This window comes from Echiichthys vipera, assembly GCF_963691815.1.
Source record: "Echiichthys vipera genome assembly, chromosome: 18".
Classification (NCBI taxonomy): Eukaryota; Metazoa; Chordata; class Actinopteri; order Perciformes; family Trachinidae; genus Echiichthys; species Echiichthys vipera.
This window is the reverse complement of record NC_139843.1, coordinates 524480-543277: the sequence shown is the minus strand read 5'-3', so window position 1 is coordinate 543277 and position 18798 is coordinate 524480. Positions and strand designations below refer to the sequence as shown.

General features: G+C 53.1%; 2 protein-coding genes across 2 annotated transcripts in view; one reads left to right on the top strand and one right to left on the bottom strand.

The window, feature by feature from the left end:
• The window catches only part of LOC310961051 (uncharacterized protein), a gene marked incomplete at its 5' end in the record, with an annotated part of 27544 nt that extends 15124 nt beyond the window's left edge, over window positions 1-12420 (top strand). The window contains 22 exons of the mRNA XM_083932987.1: window positions 203-314; window positions 775-846; window positions 926-1072; window positions 1148-1310; window positions 1567-1881; window positions 1956-2059; window positions 2346-2466; window positions 3444-3561; window positions 3863-3924; window positions 4631-4750; window positions 5424-5583; window positions 5654-5974; window positions 7068-7192; window positions 7376-7549; window positions 8267-8430; window positions 8516-8694; window positions 9357-9431; window positions 9562-9842; window positions 9921-10082; window positions 11302-11374; window positions 11582-11712; window positions 12258-12420. Coding sequence (XP_083789113.1) covers window positions 203-314; window positions 775-846; window positions 926-1072; window positions 1148-1310; window positions 1567-1881; window positions 1956-2059; window positions 2346-2466; window positions 3444-3561; window positions 3863-3924; window positions 4631-4750; window positions 5424-5583; window positions 5654-5974; window positions 7068-7192; window positions 7376-7549; window positions 8267-8430; window positions 8516-8694; window positions 9357-9431; window positions 9562-9842; window positions 9921-10082; window positions 11302-11374; window positions 11582-11712; window positions 12258-12341 — 3263 coding nt within the window. The 3' untranslated portion in view covers window positions 12342-12420. The remainder of the gene's footprint in view (window positions 1-202; window positions 315-774; window positions 847-925; window positions 1073-1147; window positions 1311-1566; window positions 1882-1955; window positions 2060-2345; window positions 2467-3443; window positions 3562-3862; window positions 3925-4630; window positions 4751-5423; window positions 5584-5653; window positions 5975-7067; window positions 7193-7375; window positions 7550-8266; window positions 8431-8515; window positions 8695-9356; window positions 9432-9561; window positions 9843-9920; window positions 10083-11301; window positions 11375-11581; window positions 11713-12257) is intronic.
• Window positions 12421-13892: 1472 nt separating this feature from the next.
• Window positions 13893-17720, bottom strand: slc16a12b (solute carrier family 16 member 12b; the record flags this gene model as incomplete). Its single annotated transcript, XM_083933351.1, has 7 exons — window positions 13893-14089; window positions 14159-14418; window positions 14515-14872; window positions 15128-15406; window positions 15715-15858; window positions 15962-16065; window positions 17602-17720. The coding sequence occupies 7 exons, from the start codon at window positions 17718-17720 to the stop codon at window positions 13893-13895; spliced, it is 1461 nt and encodes a 486-aa protein (XP_083789477.1).
• Between the last annotated feature and the right edge of the window lie 1078 nt (window positions 17721-18798).

Here is an 18798-nt window from a genome sequence, read left to right as displayed (position 1 = left end):
AAACTGAGGCTCTGCAGCGACGCTTCGTATTAAAACACGACTCAAAATAAACAAAATAAACAGGAAGTAAACGTCCTCAACCTCAGAGCCACGACTTTAACAGCTGTGTGTGTGTCTGTCTCTCTCTCTCTCCATGTGTGTGTCTGTGTGTGTGTGTGTGTGTGTGTGTGTGTGTGTGTGTGTGTGTGTGTCTCTCTCTCAGACCTGCGCTGGGTCCAGGTCAGCAGCTCTGATGAAGCCTACAGAGTGATGAAGATCGGGAAGAAGAACCAGAGTCTCTGCTCCACTCGACTGAACCTTCAGTCCAGCAGGAGGTCGGCCGCTCTTTCTCTTTCTGCATGGAGACAAATTTAAAACACGAGTGTCTGTGTCTGCTCGTCTGTGTCTGCTCGTCTGTGTCTGTGTCCGGTCGTCTGTGTCTGTTCGTCTGTGTCCGGTCGTCTGTGTCTGGTCGTCTGTGTCCGGTCGTCTGCGTCTGGTCGTCTGTGTCTGTGTGTGGTCGTCTGTGTCTGTGTCCGGTCGTCTGTGTGTGGTCGTCTGTGTGTGGTCGTCTGTGTCTGGTCGTCTGTGTCTGGTCGTCTGTGTCTGCGTCTGGTCGTCTGTGTCCGGTCGTCTGCGTCTGGTCGTCTGTGTCTGTGTGTGGTCGTCTGTGTCCGGTCGTCTGCGTCTGGTCGTCTGTGTCTGTGTGTGGTCGTCTGCGTCTGCGTCTGGTCGTCTGCGTCTGCTCGTCTGCGTCTCTGAGCAGTGAGTGATGTGGTTCCCGTGTCTCTGCAGCCACAGCATCTTCTCCATCAGGATCCTCCGGGTGGACGGCGTCGGCGTCCCCAGGGTCCTCGGCATCAGCGAGTAAGACGCCCCGTTGTTGGTACTTGGCCGTGCGGCGGCGGCGCTTCAGGTCGTCTCACGTTCATGTCGTCTCTGTCAGGTTGTCTCTGTGCGACCTGGCCGGCTCCGAGCGCTGTTCTCGGACTCACAACACCGGCGAGCGCCTGAAGGAGGCGGGGAACATCAACAGCTCTCTGCTGACGCTGGGGAAGTGCATCAACGCCATGAGGCTCAACCAGCACGCCAAGTACGACCTACCCGCCCGCCGCTGAGCACGTGTAAGGCGAGAGGACTCTGACCCGCTGATCTGTGTCCTCCGCAGGTTCCAGCACCACGTCCCCTTCAGGGAGTCCAAGCTCACCCACTTCCTGCAGTTCTTCTTCTGTGGTGCCGGCCGCGTCTCCATGGTGGTCAACATCAGCCAGAACGCGGCGTGCTTCGACGAGACGCTCAACGTCCTCAAGTTCTCCGCCCTCGCCCAGAAGGTCAGAGCGCGCACGCCAATGTGTGTGTGTTTATGAACGTGTGTGTTTATGAAAGTGTGTGTGTTTATGAACGTGTGTGTTTATGAACGTGTGTGTTTGGAATATAGGTTTTTATTCTCGTGTTGTTTCAAAGTGGAACCTTTATTGTTCTCGGCCCTGATGTGAAAGGACCGAGACCAGAGCCCTGAGGAACCCCACAGTAAACATCTCTAACTCCTCTGAGCGTCCCCCTCTCTCTCTCTCTCTCCGTGTGCAGGTGGTGGTGCTGAACTCGAGGCCCGTGGTCCTGGACGACGCCCCCCACAGGTCGGCCATGGAGCTGTCCATGATCATCGACGAGGCCGACCAGCGCAGGGGCGGTGTGGGGCGCGGCAGGAGGAGCTCCATGGTCGCCTGGGAGACCAGCCTGGAGGACGTGCTGGAGGATGAGGGCGGTGAAGAGTGGGGGGAGGAGGAAGAAGAGGAGGAAGAGGAGGAGAGTGTGATGGAGGGAACAGTGCTGGAGGCAGGAGGAGAGGAGGAGGAGGAGGAGGAGGAGGAGGGGGACAGGACCATGGAGGTGGAGGAGAAGGTGACTCTGGTTTCACGTCTGTGGATGTTTGAGTCTCTGACATCAGGTCTGAAGTGTTGTTCCCGTGTCAGCAGGCGGACAGAGAGGCGGCGCTGCGTTTGGTTCTGGAGGCTCAGGTCCGAGAGGAAGTCAGCGCCGAGTTCATGGAGCTCTTCAACAAGATGGAGAAAGACTACAGGTGAGAGCGGGACCCGTCAGTCCAGCGTCTGTCCTGGTCCGGCTCCGTGTCTCCGGCCTGGTTCAGCTCCTCATGTGACGGCTCGTTCCCCACAGACGGGACCACAAAGTGAACCTGAACGTCGTCTCTAATGTTTTATATCTGCTTGATGTGACCCGGGACAGAGGGGAGCTTTTCAAAGCGCTGTAATCAAACCTGCTGTCACCGCTCAGTTAAACCGCCTCAGCGTTGTTGAAGGTCAGGGACGCAGACGTTGCTCTAATGTGGCTCGTTGTCGTTGTGTCAGTGATCGTCTGCAGAAGGAGAGGGAGATCCTGGAGGAGCGGGCGGAGAAGAGGGTGGAGATCCTCAAGAACCTCGTCAGCAAAACCGTCGACCTGTCGGCCGCCAACAACAACGACAACAAGGTGACTCACACCTGATCAGCTGATCAACACAAGACTGACCCATCTGTGAAGATCCATACTGAGCAGTGACTGTGCTGATGCTGATTGGTTGATGCTGACTGGTCGATGCTGACTGGTTGATGCTGATTGGTCGATGCTGACTGGTGGATTCTGACTGGTCGATGCTGACTGGTTGATGCTGACTGGTTGATGCTGATTGGTCGATGCTGATTGGTTGATGCTGACTGGTTGATGCTGATTGGTTGATGCTGACTGGTTGATGCTGATTGGTTGATGCTGAATGGTTGATGCTGATTGGTTGATGCTGAATGGTTGATGCTGACTGGTTGATGCTGACTGGTTGATGCTGATTGATTGATGCTGATTGGTTGATGCTGATTGGTTGATGCTGATTGGTCGATGCTGAATGGTTGATGCTGATTGATTGATGCTGACTGGTCGATGCTGACTGGTCGATGCTGACTGGTTGATGCTGATTGGTTGATGCTGATTGGTTGATGCTGATTGGTTGATGCTGACTGGTTGATGCTGACTGGTTGATGCTGATTGATTGATGCTGACTGGTTGATGCTGACTGGTTGATGCTGATTGGTTGATGCTGACTGGTTTATGCTGATTGGTTGATGCTGAATGGTTGATGCTGATTGGTTGATGCTGATTGGTTGATGCTGATTGGTTGATGCTGATTGGTTGATGCTGACTGGTTGATGCTGACTGGTCGATGCTGACTGGTCGATGCTGATTGGTTGATGCTGATTGGTTGATGCTGATTGGTTGATGCTGATTGGTTGATGCTGACTGGTTGATGCTGACTGGTTGATGCTGATTGGTTGATGCTGACTGGTTGATGCTGATTGGTTGATGCTGACTGGTTGATGCTGATTGGTTGATGCTGATTAGTGGATGCTGATTGGTGGATGCTGACTGGTCGATGCTGATTGGTCGATGCTGACTGGTTGATGCTGATTGGTCGTCAGGAGCAGCAGGTGGAGCAGTTGGAGGGAATCATCAGCTCGATGACTGAAGACCTGAAGAAGATCAGAGAGGACGCTCAGAGTGTTCACAGCTGTCTGACTGAACACACACACGCTGCAGGTACACACACACACACACACACACACACACACACACACACACACACACACACACACACACACACACACACACGCTGCAGGTACACATACACACACACACACACACACACACACACACACACACACACACACACACACACACACACACACACACACACACACACACACACGCTGCAGGCACACACACACACACACACACGCGCTGCAGGTACACACACACGCTGCAGGTACACACACACACACACACACACACACGCTGCACATGTTGCTTTGACGTGACTTTGACCCGTTGGTTCCTGCAGAGTTGGAGGCGCTGAAGCTGGAGAAGCAGCAGTTACAGGACCAGCTACAGGAGGCCCAGGAGGTACGGTCTTCTTCTGTGGTGTCTTCTTCTGTGGTGTCCTCTTCTGTGTGTCTTCTTCTGTGGTGTCTTCTTCTGTGTGTCTTCTTCTGTGGTGTCCTGTTCTGTGTGTCTTCTTCTGTGGTGCCTTCTTCTGTGTGTCTTCTTCTGTGGTGTCTTCTTCTGTGGTGTCCTCTTCTGTGTGTCTTCTTCTGTGGTGTCTTCTTCTGTGTGTCTTCTTCTGTGGTGTCTTCTTCTGTGTGTCTTCTTCTGTGGTGTCTTCTTCTGTGGTGTCTTCTTCTGTGTGTCTTCTTCTGTGTGTCTTCGTCTGTGGTGTCTTCTTCTGTGGTGTCTTCTTCTGTGGTGTCCTCTTCTGTGTGTCTTCTTCTGTGGTGCCCTGTCTTCTTCTGTGGTGCCTTCTTCTGTGTGTGTGTCTTCTTCTGTGGTGCCCCGTCTTCTTCTGTGGTGCCCCGTCTTCTTCTTCTGTGGTGCCCTGTCTTCTCCTGTGGTGCCCTGTCTTCTTCTGTGGTGCCCTGTCTTCTCCTGTGGTGCCCTGTCTTCTCCTGTGGTGCCCTGTCTTCTTCTGTGGTGCCCCGTCTTCTTCTGTGGTGCCCTGTCTTCTTCTGTGATGCCCTGTCTTCTTCTCCTGTGGTGCCCTGTCTTCTTCTGTGGTGCCCCGTCTTCTTCTGTGGTGCCCCGTTGTTAATAAAGTTGGACGCTGTTGTTCCAGAGTCTGGAGCAGCAGAGACACGCGGCGTCTCAGCTGATGGACATGTGTCAGCAGAAAGACGACGTCATCGCCAAACTGCAGGCGGCCGTGGACGCCGCCGTGGAGAACGCCACCAAAGACGTAAATACACCTTTATTTCAAATCCTTCAAAACTTTGCACTCAGTTTCAGTATTTTAATTTAATTAATTAAATGAACACGTGTTAGTTTTTACTGTAATGAAGATTATGTTTGATATTTTCACCGCTGACGACGTTTGTGTCACAATGGAAACGTTTTAATAATTATAATAATTATTCTGATATGAAAACAAACACAGTGATGAATCATTCTGGTGTTTATGACGTTATCAGTGAGAAAAATGCCGTTTTAGTGATAAATCTCTGCCCCAGTGCATGATGGGAGTTTGCGGTGAGTCTCTTTCGTCCGTGTCTCGGTGACATAAGTTCGCAGAGACATGAAGTTTGTTTCTTTGATGTTTTCACGTACGAACTTTCCAATGGTGGGACCGCTAAATGTGTCCGACCCTCTGTTCCTGAGATCCGACACATGATCACAAATATGAGAAGGAAACGTTACATTTACAGGAAATGACTCGTCTGTGATCAAAGGAAACAAATAATTAAATATTTTCTTTCTATTCACTGAATTTAAATCTGACTGCGTCTTAATGATGAGATTCATTCAGTGCAGCAGGAAACCGGAGCACACGCTCTCATACGTTCATAATGTCGTGGAGACGCTTGTTTCCGTGGTGTATTTTGAAGACGACCTCCTCCGTCCTGGTCTTTCAGAGAGCTCTGGTGGAGTCGATCCGCTCGGAGCTGCTGGAGCTTCAGCGGACCTGCAGCTGTCTGAGGAGGACGGGAGCAGAGGAGGAGGAGGAGGGCAGGAAGCGCCGGCGTGACGCTCTGCAGGAGGACGAGGAGGACAGAGGACCGGCGAAGAAGAGAGGTGAGAAGAGGAGCAGGTTTCCACCGTCTTGTCTTTTTACTCTTCCATCCTGACCCGTCCGTCTCCTCAGGGTCCCCGGTTCTGGAGGAGGAGATCTGGAGGCTGCAGGAGGAAAACGAGCAGAAAGAGGAAACCATCGTGGAGCTGAGGGAGAGGGAGGAGAGCAGGAGAGGGCTGGAGGAGCAGCTGAGGAGGCGGGAGGAGGAGGTGCAGGAGCTGAAGAAGGAGCGGGACGTCCTGCAGCAGGAGGCGCAGCAGCTGAAGAAGGAGCAGGACGTCCTGCAGCAGGAGGCGCAGCAGCTGAAGAAGGAGCAGGACGTCCTGCAGAAGGAGGCGCAGCAGGTGAAGAAGGAGCGGGACGTCCTGCAGCAGAAGGTGCAGGAACTGACGGGTAAGAGCTGCACGTCTGGAAACATGGACGCCCAGAGGACCTGGTCACGTCTGTGTTTACGTCTGTGTCCCAGCTCTGACTCTGTGTTTACGTCTGTGTGTCCCAGCTCTGACTCTGTGTTTACGTCTGTGTCCCAGCTGTGACTCTGTGTTTACGTCTGTGTCCCAGCTGTGACTCTGTGTTTACGTCTGTGTCCCAGCTGTGACTCTGTGTTTACGTCTGTGTCCCAGCTGTGACTCTGTTTACGTCTGTGTCCCAGCTCTGACTCTGTGTTTACGTCTGTGTGTCCCAGCTCTGACTCTGTGTTTACGTCTGTGTCCCAGCTGTGACTCTGTGTTTACGTCTGTGTCCCAGCTGTGACTCTGTGTTTACGTCTGTGTCCCAGCTGTGACTCTGTTTACGTCTGTGTCCCAGCTCTGACTCTGTGTTTACGTCTGTGTGTCCCAGCTCTGACTCTGTGTTTACGTCTGTGTCCCAGCTGTGACTCTGTTTACGTCTGTGTCCCAGCTGTGACTCTGTGTTTACGTCTGTGTCCCAGCTGTGACTCTGTGTTTATGTCTGTGTCCCAGCTGTCACTCTGTGTTTACGTCTGTGTGTGTGACTCTGTGTTTACGTCTGTGTCCCAGCTGTGACTCTGTGTTTACGTCTGTGTCCCAGCTGTGACTCTGTGTTTACGTCTGTGTGTCCCAGCTGTGACTCTGTGTTTACGTCTGTGTCCCAGCTGTGACTCTGTGTTTACGTCTGTGTCCCAGCTGTGACTCTGTGTTTACGTCTGTGTGTGTGTGACTCTGTGTTTACGTCTGTGTCCCAGCTGTCACTCTGTGTTTACGTCTGTGTGTGTGTGACTCTGTGTTTACGTCTGTGTCCCAGCTGTGACTCTGTGTTTACGTCTGTGTCCCAGCTCTGACTCTGTGTTTACGTCTGTGTCCCAGCTCTGACTCTGTGTTTACGTCTGTGTCCCAGCTGTGACTCTGTGTTTACGTCTGTGTCCCAGCTGTGACTCTGTGTTTACGTCTGTGTGTGTGTGACTCTGTGTTTACGTCTGTGTGTGTGTGTGTGTGTGTGTGTGTGTGTGTGTGTGTGTGTCCTGCAGATCTGGACCAGTGTCCCAACTGTGACTCTGTGTTCTCGTCTCTGGAGTCGGAGCAGAGGGAGACGTCCAGACTGGGGAAGGAGAACAAAGCTCTGGTTAACGGCATCTTCCAGCTCCAGACCGAGGTAGAGACTCTTTAATCTCCTCTAAATAACAGCGTGATCTGAAACATGCTCTTTAGGGTTAAAGACGCAGCAGCGAAAGAAGCTGCGAACGTTCCTGGCGTCACGTTCGATCTCGTAAACATCACCTTCAGGACCGGGTCCGTTGTCTCCCGTGGACTCACTTCAGACGGTCTCTTCCTGCAGGTCACAGGTCTCCAGTCGAAGCTCAGAGAGCAGAGGGACAGATCTGACAGCCTATCGGAGCAGCTCGACACCTCAAAGACCCGCCTCCAAGACCTGGAGAGCCAATCAGAGGAGAGGGCCGACAGCATCAGCAGCCTGACACAAGAAGTGCAGCGTCTGAGTCAACAAGTCAAGGTCCGTCCGCCTCCGTACGCAGGAAAAGCTTTCAACGTTAGTTTAACAATCCGTTCTTTTGTTGATTTGTTTGTGTGGGTTTGATTGATCCTGTGTGATGAGTTAAAGACAGGCGAAGGGCGCCCTCCCACTGTGCGTGCGTCCCGTGCCCCGTGCTTTAGGGTCCTTGTCCCCCCCTCCAGGCCCGTTTGTACTCACACTACCTGGGCCTCGGAGAATGCTTCTTGCTGCCTATACGTCATCACGCCGTAACACGTCACACGCATTGATGACGTCATGGCGATGCGTGGCTTTGTTTCCAGATCTTTCCGTAGACCTCGGAGTTTTGTGCGTCTTGTCGACTGTTTTTGAATCTTTTCATCGATCAAATCTGCAGCAAACACTCGACCTCCTCATCTCTGTGAAGTTTGGACGTGTTTGTAAAGTGTAGAGATCATCGTGATCCGTCCGGCTGCATCTTTTTAAATGTCCGTCTCGGGAACAGTCGTGTATAAATGTTCTTGCATGTGTACGGAGACGCTGCACTCACGCTGGTCAGAGGAAACTAGACTTTAGCAGCGACGCTTGGACGCGGTACGGGTGGACAGTGTGGGTGCGCCCTGAGTTCAGTTCAGTTTCATCTGCAGTGACTTTTCCACGCAGAGCAGGAAACGACCTCACTCTGACTTGTGTTTCTAATGAAGGTGAGACGTTGTGTTTTTAAATGTGATGTTTCAGGAGGAGGAGGAGGGGCGCAGCAGCAGCAGCAGCGTCTTCCACGCCACCATGGAGGAGCTGAGGAAGGAGAGCCAGGCGGCGCTGGAGAGGTCGGCGCAGAAATCCCAGCAGGTCCAGAGTCTGCAGAGAGAGAAGACGGAGCTGCAGGAAACGCTGCGGCTCAGGTAGAGACGGCAGCAGGCGTCAGCTACTGGTTCTTATTAAAGCACGAATATTCAACACAACCCACCCGCTCTCCTCCTCCTGCAGTGACAACAGGTGTGTGGAGCTCAGCCAGGAGCTGGCCAATCAGAGCGCAGAGTTCACCCGTCAGCTCCAGAGCCTCAGGGCGGAGCTCGAGTCTGAGGGCGGAGCTCTGCGAGGGAGACTAGAGGAGATGGAGAGATCCGAGGAGGAGAGGAGGAAGAACCAGGAGAGAGAGAGAGAAGGTGAGACGATGAAGAGTCGGTTTTATATTCTGAACAGGAAATGAGACGCAGCAGAGATACTAAGTTACTCTGGGCCCCCTCCCACTGTGCCTCCGTCCCATTGTGCCTCCGTGCCACTGTGCCTCCGTGCCGTGCCCCAGCACGTGTCACGGCTAAAGTCTGGTTCCTTTGACCAGTGCGAGTGCAACCGTACCACGTCTAGGAGCGGCACGCTTGCCGTCCACGGCCCGTTTGGGAGAGGTGGGCTTTAGTAAAGCACGTTTGCACGTGTACGAGCACGAGCGTGCGCACGTGTACGAGCACGAGGCCTACGGCGGTTCTGAGGTCATTTCCTGTGCGCCTGTTGGGACGTAGAAAAAAGAAGGAGGGAGCATGCGCGGACATTTCAAACAATGGCGGTGAAAGGTTCACGTTGGTGTGATGCGGAGGTGGAGTGTTTACTGCAGATTTGGTCGATGAAAAGATTCAAAAACAGTCGACAAGACGCACAAAAACTCCGAGGTCTACGGAAAGATCTGGAAACAAAGCCACGCATCGCCATGACGTCATCAATGCGTGTGACGTGTTACGGCTAACCTGTGCCGGGGGCACAGTGGGAGGGCGCCCTGAGTTATAAAGTTACTAAGTTCTGAAGCTCTAACATGTTTTTTCTGTGTCGTCAGAACTTTGTCTCATCGTTTCTCACAAAGACAAACTGGTTGAAGAATGTGGACGACAGACGGAGACTCTGAGGAAAGGTACCTCCATCACCTTCATCATCTTCATCATCATCCCCTCCATCACCTTCATCACCTTCATCATCTTCTTCTTCACCACTGTTTGATTCCTTATTAACTTCCTGTTTCCTCACGTGTCTGTTTCTGTCAGAGCTGGAGCGTCTGAAGAACGAGCTGCAGAGCAGAGAGGAAGAGGAGGAGGAGGAGGAGAGGAAGGTGCCGGTGGTGGAGGAGCTGAAGGAGGAGCTCCAGAGACTCCAGGAGAGGAGGGGGAGGCAGCGGCAGCAGGAACAGCGGCAGGAGGAACAGCGGCAGGAGGAACAGCGGCAGCAGGAACAGCGGCAGCAGGAGGAACAGCAGGAGGGGAGCAGGACGTTTGAGGCTGTGAAGAAAGAGGTGGAGCGGCTGCAGCGGCTGGAGGAGGAGAGCGAGGTGAGCACAGCTGTTCTGAGTCCCAGGTGTTTAACCCGTGACCCTTGGATCCACTCTGTTACCGTCCTGTGTGCGCAGCGGAGCGGCGTCCAGGCGTCTCCTCTGAGGGCCAGCATGGCCGACAGGAAGAAGCACCCCAGGACCACGGGGAGGAAGAGGAAGAGCTGTGAGGTGCAGGGCCTGGTGTTCAGTGAGAACAAGAGAAACCGCGGGAGAGGAAACCCGCAATTCAACAAACAGGTGAGAAACCCAGACGCAGACTTCCTGTCACCAGCTTTAGGCCCAGACAGGGACTTCCTGTCCTCAGCTTTAGGCCCAGACGAGAACTTCCTGTCCACAGCTTTAGGCCCAGGCGTGGACTTCCTGTGCGCAGCTTTAGGCCCAGACAGGGACTTCCTGTCCGCAGCTTAAGGCCCAGACGGGGACTTCCTGTCCGCAGCTTTAGGCCCAGACAGGGACTTCCTGTCTGACGCTTTAGGCCCAGACGGGGACTTCCTGTCTGACGCTTTAGGCCCAGACAGGGACTTCCTGTCTGACGCTTTAGGCCCAGACGGGGACTTCCTGTCCTCAGCTTTAGGCCCAGACGAGAACTTCCTGTCCTCAGCTTTAGGCCCAGACGAGAACTTCCTGTCCACAGCTTTATGCCCAGACGTGGACTTCCTGTGCGCAGCTTTAGGCCCAGACGGGGACTTCCTGTCCACAGCTTTAGGCCCAGACGTGGACTTCCTGTGCGCAGCTTTAGGCCCAGGCGTGGACTTCCTGTGCGCAGCTTTAGGCCCAGACAGGGACTTCCTGTCTGACGCTTTAGGCACAGACGGGGACTTCCTGTCCTCAGCTTTAGGCCCAGACGAGAACTTCCTGTCCTCAGCTTTAGGCCCAGACGAGAACTTCCTGTCCACAGCTTTATGCCCAGACGTGGACTTCCTGTGCGCAGCTTTAGGCCCAGACGGGGACTTCCTGTCCACAGCTTTAGGCCCAGACGTGGACTTCCTGTGCGCAGCTTTAGGCCCAGGCGTGGACTTCCTGTGCGCAGCTTTAGGCCCAGACAGGGACTTCCTGTCTGACGCTTTAGGCACAGACGGGGACTTCCTGTTAGCAGCTTTAGGCCCAGACGGGGACTTCCTGTCCTCAGCTTTAGGCCCAGACGGAGACTTCCTGTCCTCAGCTTTAGGCCCAGACGAGAACTTCCTGTCCACAGCTTTAGGCCCAGACGAGGACTTCCTGTCCACAGCTTTAGGCCCAGGCGTGGACTTCCTGTGCGCAGCTTTAGGCCCAGACGGGGACTTCCTGTCTGCAGCTTTAGGCCCAGACGGGGACTTCCTGTCCACAGCTTTAGGCCCAGGCGTGGACTTCCTGTCCTCAGCTTTAGGCCCAGACGGGGACTTCCTGTGCGCAGCTTTAGGCCCAGACGGGGACTTCCTGTCCACAGCTTTAACACGTTTCTTCTTCTGTGGTGAAGGACAAGAAAGACGGGACTCTTCAGAAGATCGGAGACTTGATCCACGGCTCCCCGTCCTTCCTGGGCAGCAAAGGTGTGTGTGTGTGTGTGTGTGTGTGTGTGTGTGTGTGTGTGTGTGTGTGTGTGTGTGTGTGTGTGTGTGTGTGTGTGTGTGTGTGTGTGTGTGTGTGTGTGTGTGTGTGTGTGTGTGTGTGTGTGTGTGTGTGTGTGTGTGTGTGTGTGTGTGTGTGTGTGTGTGTGTGTGTGTGTGTGTGTGTTCACTCCGTCTGTGTCTCCGCAGCTAAAACCTTCATCGGCCTCGTCAGCGGACACTCGGGGGAGAAGGTTTCCACGGCAACCAAACCCAAACGAGGACGCAAGAAGCTTTTTTGTACGGACGCCACGACCCCGATGCTCGACTCCCCCAACATGGTGAGTGTGTGTGTGTCTGACTGTGTGTGTGTGTGTGTCTGTGTCTGACTGTGTGTGTCTGTGTCTCTGTGTGTGTGTGTGTGTCTGACTGTGTGTGTGTGTGTGTGTGTCTGACTGTGTGTGAGTGTGTGTGTGTGTGTCTGACTGTGTGTGTGTGTGACTGTGTGTGTGTCTGACTGTGTGTGTGTGACTCTGTGAGTGTGTCTGAGTGTGTGTGTGTGTGTGTGTGTGTGTCTGACTGTGTGTGTGTGTGTGTCTGACTGTGTGTGTGTCTGACTGTGTGTGTGTGTGTGTGTGTCTGACTGTGTGTGAGTGTGTGTGTGTGTCTGACTGTGTGTGTGTGTGTGTCTGACTGTGTGTGTGACTCTGTGAGTGTGTCTGACTGTGTGTGTGTGACTGTGTGTGTGTGTGTGTGACTCTGTGTGTGTGTGTGTGACTGTGTGTGTGTGTGTGTGTGTGTAAAGTTGACGTATTACGGCGATCTTCTGTAACTCCTGTTGTCGTTGATGATGACGTTGTTGTTGATGATGTCACCGTGGTCTCAGGCGTCCGGAGCCGTGCCCGAGGAGAAGGAGAGCGATCACCTCATCATTAAGCGCCAGCTGCGCTCTCAGACCTGCAGGAAGTGACATCATCACCACGGGGACCAGCTGGTTTTTAAATTTCTGTACAGTTTTATTTTTGTTTGGATCTGAAAAGGATCCAGCCGCCGCCCGAGCAACGCTCCCCTTTCAAAATAAAAGCCCTGAATCAGTGAAAAATAAACAGATGTTATTTTCTTATTATTAATATTTAACTGTTATAAATGCACTTAAATTATAAATCATCATTATTATAAATAATAAGATCATTATAATTTAATAAACTGCAGATTTTTAATCATAAATTCTGTTTAAAAAATAAAAGCAGGAAAGAAAAAACGGCTCCAAACGTTCTTTAATCGACACAAACAGGAAAAACAATAATCTTTTCAAAGTAAAAGCTTCTGTCTCTGTTTAATCAGCACCAGCACGATTATTCTCCTGTTCCCCTTATTTCAAAGTAAAAGCTTCTGTTCTCTTGATTTCAAAGTAAAAGCTTCTGTTCTCTCGATTTCAAAGTAAAAGCTTCTGTTCTCTTGATTTCAAAGTAAAAGCTTCTGTTCTCTCGATTTCAAAGTAAAAGCTTCTGCTCTTGATTTCAAAGTAAAAGCTTTTGCTCTCTTGTTTTCAAAGTAAAAGCTTCTGCTCTCTTGATTTCAAAGTAAAAGCTTCTGCTCTCTTGATTTCAAAGTAACCCCACTACCATGGTCTGGTCCTGGTCCTGGACCTGGACCCAGCACCGGGGTCTGGACCTGGACCCCAGCACCGGGGTCTGGGCCTGGTCCTGGTCCTGGACCCGAAACAGCGAAAATTCAAACATTTCATTGATTTTTAAAAGACTTTTTTCTTTTTTGGACAAAATCACAAAAGTTTTTTCTGTTTAAAGAAAAATTCCGTTCTTTATTATAATTATATTTATTTTAATATGTAAAATATAAATAATAATAATATTAATTAATATATAATATATTAATATTTTATTATAAATATCTTTCTCATTTCCTCACGCTGCAGCTCCACTGTTTCTCCTCTTGCCAGTTAGCTCGTGTGCTAGCTTTAGCATGTCTGTTAGCTCGTGTGCTAGCTTTAGCGTGTCTGTTAGCTCGTGTGCTAGCTTTAGCGTGTCTGTTAGCTCGTGTGCTAGCTTTAGCGTGTCTGTCTGTTAGCTCGTGTGCTAGCTTTAGTGTGTCTGTCTGTTAGCTCGTGTGCTAGCTTTAGCGTGTCTGTTAGCTCGTGTGCTAGCATTAGCGTGTCTGTTAGCTCGTGTGCTAGCTTTAGCGTGTCTGTTAGCTTGTGTGCTAGCTTTAGCGTGTCTGTTAGCTTGTGTGCTTGCATTAGCATGTCTATTAGCATGTGTGCTAGCATTAATGTCGGTTAGCATGTTTGCTAGCTTTAGCGTCTCTATTAACATGTGTGCTAGCGTTAGCGTGTCTGTTAAGTTGTGTGCAAGCGTTAGCGCAGTGTTTTTCCCGATTGGTGACGAGGCGTGAAAACAGACAGGAAGTTGTTGATTCTGTGAAATAAATCCACTTCCTGTGAGGCGTTTGATTGGCGCCTGCCTCGGCCAATCGCTGCTCGATGAATCTGGTTGGTCATTGGCTACGAGGCCGCGTCCTGTCTGCCCGCCTCTTTGCTGAAGAAGCCGTCTGATTGGTCGGGGAGGGGCTCATCCTTGGCGGTGATCAGGCAGCGGCGGACCCCGGCAATGGTGGCGAGGACGATGGCGCTGACCAGCATGGCGGCGCCGCTGAGGAAGAAGGTGGCGGTGTAACTTCCTGTGACGTCGACGAGCCAACCTGCAGTGAGAGAAGAAGAAGTTTAACCCGAGAACTTTGATCCGTGGGCCGCAGGGCGCCGCTCCTCACCTCCGATCGGCGGGCTGATGAGGTAGGGAATGGCGTGGAGGAAGCAGACCACGCCCAGCGCAGAGGACAGGTACGGAGTGCCCACCACGTCTGACGTCACCACGGGGATCAACGCCACGTAGGCGCCGTCAAAGTAACCGCAGAGGACTGCGAAGGGCACGAGGAGCGGGAAGGAGCGCAGAAACGGCGTGAAGAGGAGGCAGAGGCCCTCCATCGCCACCGCCAGGACGTAGCACGCCAGACGGTACGGCTTCAAACACCTGAGGGACAGGAACATTTACACGCACGCCATTTTACTTCTGACGCCGTCAAAACGGCTAATTTTACTAAACCACAGGAAAGGAAGTGGCGTGCACCTGCGGTCCGTCAGCCAGCCGAAGGTCACGTTCCCCACGATGGCGGTGACCCCCAGGATGGACATGAGGAAGGCGCCGTGCTGGGGGCTCACGCCGGCGCTCAGCGCGTACGGCACCAGGTAGACGAAGGGGAGGCTGCAGCCGCACGCCAGGAACAGGAAAGACACGGCGAGGCCCAGGAAGTCCGGCAGCAGCAGGAAGCGGAACTCCTGACTGGACAGGAAGCAGGAGGTGAAGCCCCGCCTCCTCTGCAGATGAGGGGCGGGGCTTCTGACAGAGGGCGGCGAGGACGATTCGAGGCGGTCGGATTCTTTGGAGAGTTTCACAGCGAGCTCGGCGCCCAGCGATGACCCACTTCCTGCAGACGGAGAGGACGCCAAAAACACGAGATTAGAAACTCGATCTGATCAACAGAGACTTTTCTTTAATAATCACGACTCATCACATTTTTAACGTTAGCTGCAGCGTGTTCAGCGCCGTCTGCGCTAACGTTAGCTGCAGCGTGTTCAGCGCCGTCTGCGCTAACGTTAGCTGCAGCGTGTTCAGTGTCGTCTGCGCTAACGTTAGCTGCAGTGTGTCTGTGCTAACGTTAGCTGCAGCGTGCTCTACTCACCGGGTTTGTCCTCGCCGCCCTCTCTCTGCTCCTCCTCCTGCAGCGTGATTGGCCGCAGCAGCGCCCCGCACACGCAGAGGTTGGCGACGAAGGCGCTGAGGATGAGCAGCGCCCCCCTCCACGAGTACAGCTCGATGAGCAGCTGCACCGCCGGAGCCAGCACGAAGGTGCCGATCCCGCTGCCCGACAGGGCCACGCCGTACGCCAACGCCTGCCGCCGCCGGAAATACAAGCCGACTGTGGCGATGGCCGGCGTGTAACAGAGAGCGAAGCCCAAACCTGTGGAGGGAGAAACGGAAACGATGTGAGACGAGAAATATAAGTTAAAGACGTTTAGAGGCGCAGAGGACGTGTTTAGAGGCATGGAGGACGCGTTTAGAGACGTGGATGACGCGTTTAGAGACGTGGAGGACGCGTTTAGAGGCGTGGATGACGCGTTTAGAGACGTGGATGACGCGTTTAGAGGCGTGGATGACGCGTTTAGAGGCGTGGATGACGCGTTTAGAGACGTGGATGACGCGTTTAGAGGCGTGGATGACGCGTTTAGAGGCGTGGAGGACGCGTTTAGACGTGTTTAGAGGACGCACCTGTCAGGACGCCCATGCTGAAGTAGAGCAGCTCCAGGCTGCGGCTGAAGGAGCTGATGAGGAGTCCACAGGACGACAGCAGCCCACCGAGCATCACCGCCACCCGGCACGACCAGCGGTTACCAATCAGGCTGCCGACCGGCGCTGCACACACACACACACACACACACACACACACTGTCAGCTGTGTGACGGGGGCCCAGCGTGCCCGGGGCGGCCCAGCGTGCCCGGGCGGCCCTGTACTGACCACAGAGCATGGTGCTGCAGTCCACCAGGCTGTGGATCCACGCCGTCGCAGCGTAGTCGGCTCCGAAATGAGCCTGAAACTCCACAAAGAAGACGGAGATGCACCTGCAGACAGGAAGTGATGCGTCAGCGCTGTGTGGTTGTGTAACGTGTTGTGTAACGGTGTGAGCACGGTGCACACAAACATTGACAGGACGGGGACACGAGCCGTCAATGATCCACACGTCTCCTGTGAAGACACTGAAGCTGAACGTGTTTCACAGGAGACGAGAGGACGGGGGAGTGACAGCGAGCGGGCGCCGCGATGACGACGTTTGTTTCCACTGAGACGCCAACGGGAAAAAAACGGAGACACGAGGAACCAGATCGTCACTGACTAAAGGATCCAAAATGACGACAGAGGTGCAAAAACGTGAAAAACAGACACAAAACGACCCAAAGACGCGTAAAACATCTAAAAACAGACAAAACAGCTTCAGACTGAACACAAAGATACAAAGAGACGTAAACGTCATCGCTGCCAACGACCCGCGACCAGAGGAGGAGCTGATGAAGAGGAAGAGGAGCGACCTGAGTGTGACAGAAACCCCAGAGGACCCAGGACGCTTCCCTGAGGGACGCCACGTGAGACTAAAGACAGAACCAGGAGAAACCGGGTCGTCTGCAGAACTGGACTCTGTTCTTTTATCGACTTTTATTAAATAAAGATAAAAAACAAACAAAACGAATGTTGTTTAAAATCTGAAAGTTCAAAGTGTGTGTGTGTGTGTGTTTGTTTGTTTTGTGTGTGTGTGTGTGTGTGTGTTTGTTTGTTTTGTGTGTGTGTGTGTGTGTGTGTGTGTTGGTTTGTTTGTGTGTTTGTTTTGTGTGTGTGTGTGTGTGTGTGTTGGTTTGTGTGTGTGTTTGTTTTGTGTGTGTGTTTGTTTTGTGTGTGTGTTTGTTTGTTTTGTGTGTGTGTGTTTGTTTTGTGTGTGTGTTTGTGTGTGTGTGTTTGTTTTGTGTGTGTGTGTGTGTTTGTTTTGTGTGTGTTTGTTTTGTGTGTGTGTGTGTTGGTTTGTTTGTGTGTGTTTGTTTTGTGTGTTTGTTTTGTGTGTGTTTGTTTGTTTGTTTTGTGTGTGTGTTTGTTTGTTTTGTGTGTGTGTGTTTGTTTGTTTTGTGTGTGTGTGTGTTTGTTTTGTGTGTGTGTGTGTGTTGGTTTGTTTTGTGTGTGTGTGTTTGTTTGTGTGTGTGTGTTTGTTTTGTGTGTGTGTGTTTGTTTTGTGTGTGTGTGTTTGTTTGTTTTGTGTGTGTTTGTTTGTTTGTTTTGTGTGTGTGTGTGTTTGTTTTGTGTGTGTGTGTGTTTGTTTTGTGTGTGTGTGTGTGTTTGTTTTGTGTGTGTGTGTTTGTTTGTTTGTTTTGTGTGTGTGTGTGCGCTCTCCATCTTCGTGCTAATTTCCTTTAGCTTGTTAATGGTTTTTCCCATTCTGTGTTAGCATTGAGCTAACGCCTGTGAGCTCTTCAGTGTTTGGACGGTTGTAAAAACGTGGTTCTGTTTACGAAGAGGACTTTCAGAGACGTTTGGACCCTGAACCCGGGTCAGACCCGGTCCACCATTAAACCAAACCCCCTCAGATCATCAGTCCAGCCCATAATCGTGGTTACCTGGTTACGGCTCGAGTGCACACCATCACCATGAAGCAGCAGCCGACGATCACCCAGCCCCACCCTCCGTCCGGAGGGGACGCCACGCCGCCGCCACCGCCACGCCGCCCAGCAACCATCACGGAACCGGACCAGAGCCCTGCTGAGTCCTAGTGAGTCCTGGTCCTGCTGAGTCCTGGTTCTGCTGAGTCCTGCACCTGCTGAGTCCTGGTCCTGATGAGTCCTGGTCCTGATGAGTCCTGGTCCTGTTGAGTCCTGGTTCTGTTGAGTCCTGGTCCTGTTGAGTCCTGGTCCTGCTGAGTCCTGGTCCTGGTGAGTCCTGGTGAGTCCTGGTCCTGTTGAGTCCTGGTCCTGATGAGTCCTGGTCCTGCTGAGTCCTGGTCCTGGTGAGTCCTGGTCCTGTTGAGTTCTGGTCCTGGTGAGTCCTGGTCCTGTTGAGTCCTGGTCCTGGTGAGTCCTGGTCCTGGTCCCTGATAATAATCCTCTGTTCTTCAGATCTGTTCCTCTCCTGTTTGTCCAAACCCCGATCCCTGCAGGCGGACGCCTCCAACCGGGGGGAGTCTGCTGGGCCTGTGGAGTCTGCCGGTCCGGGCCGGTGGAGTCTGCCGGTCCGGGGCGGTGGAGTCTGCTGGGCCTGTGGAGTCTGCCGTTCCGGGGCGGTGGAGTCTGCGGGGCCGGTGCGGTGGAGTCTGCTGGGCCGGGGCGGTGGAGTCTGCCGTTCCGGGGCGGTGGAGTCTGCGGGGCCGGTGCGGTGGAGTCGGGGAGACGCTGGAGCAGGACAGGGATCAGAGACAGAGTCCAGTCTCCACAGACTCTGAAGTTAAAGCGTCTGGAGTCAATCAGTGACCAGCTGACCCTGAATCATTAACCGCTCCCTGTGAACCGAGATAAGGACCTGTGAACCCGGGGCACAGGACCCTCTGGAGTCCTCTGGTCCTCTGGAGTCCTCTGGAGTCCCCTGGTCTTCTAGAGTCCTCTGGTCTCCCCTGGTCCTCGGGGTCCTCTGGTCTCTCCTGGTCTCCTCTGGTCTTCTAGAGTCCTCTGGAGTCCTCTGGTCCTCTAGAGTCCTCTGGTCCTCTAGAGTCCTCTGGAGTCCTCTAGTCCTCTGGAGTCCTCTGGAGTCCTCTGGTCCTCTAGAGTCCCCTGGTCTCCCCTGGTCCTCTGGTCCTCTGGAGTCCTCTGGAGTCCTCTGGAGTC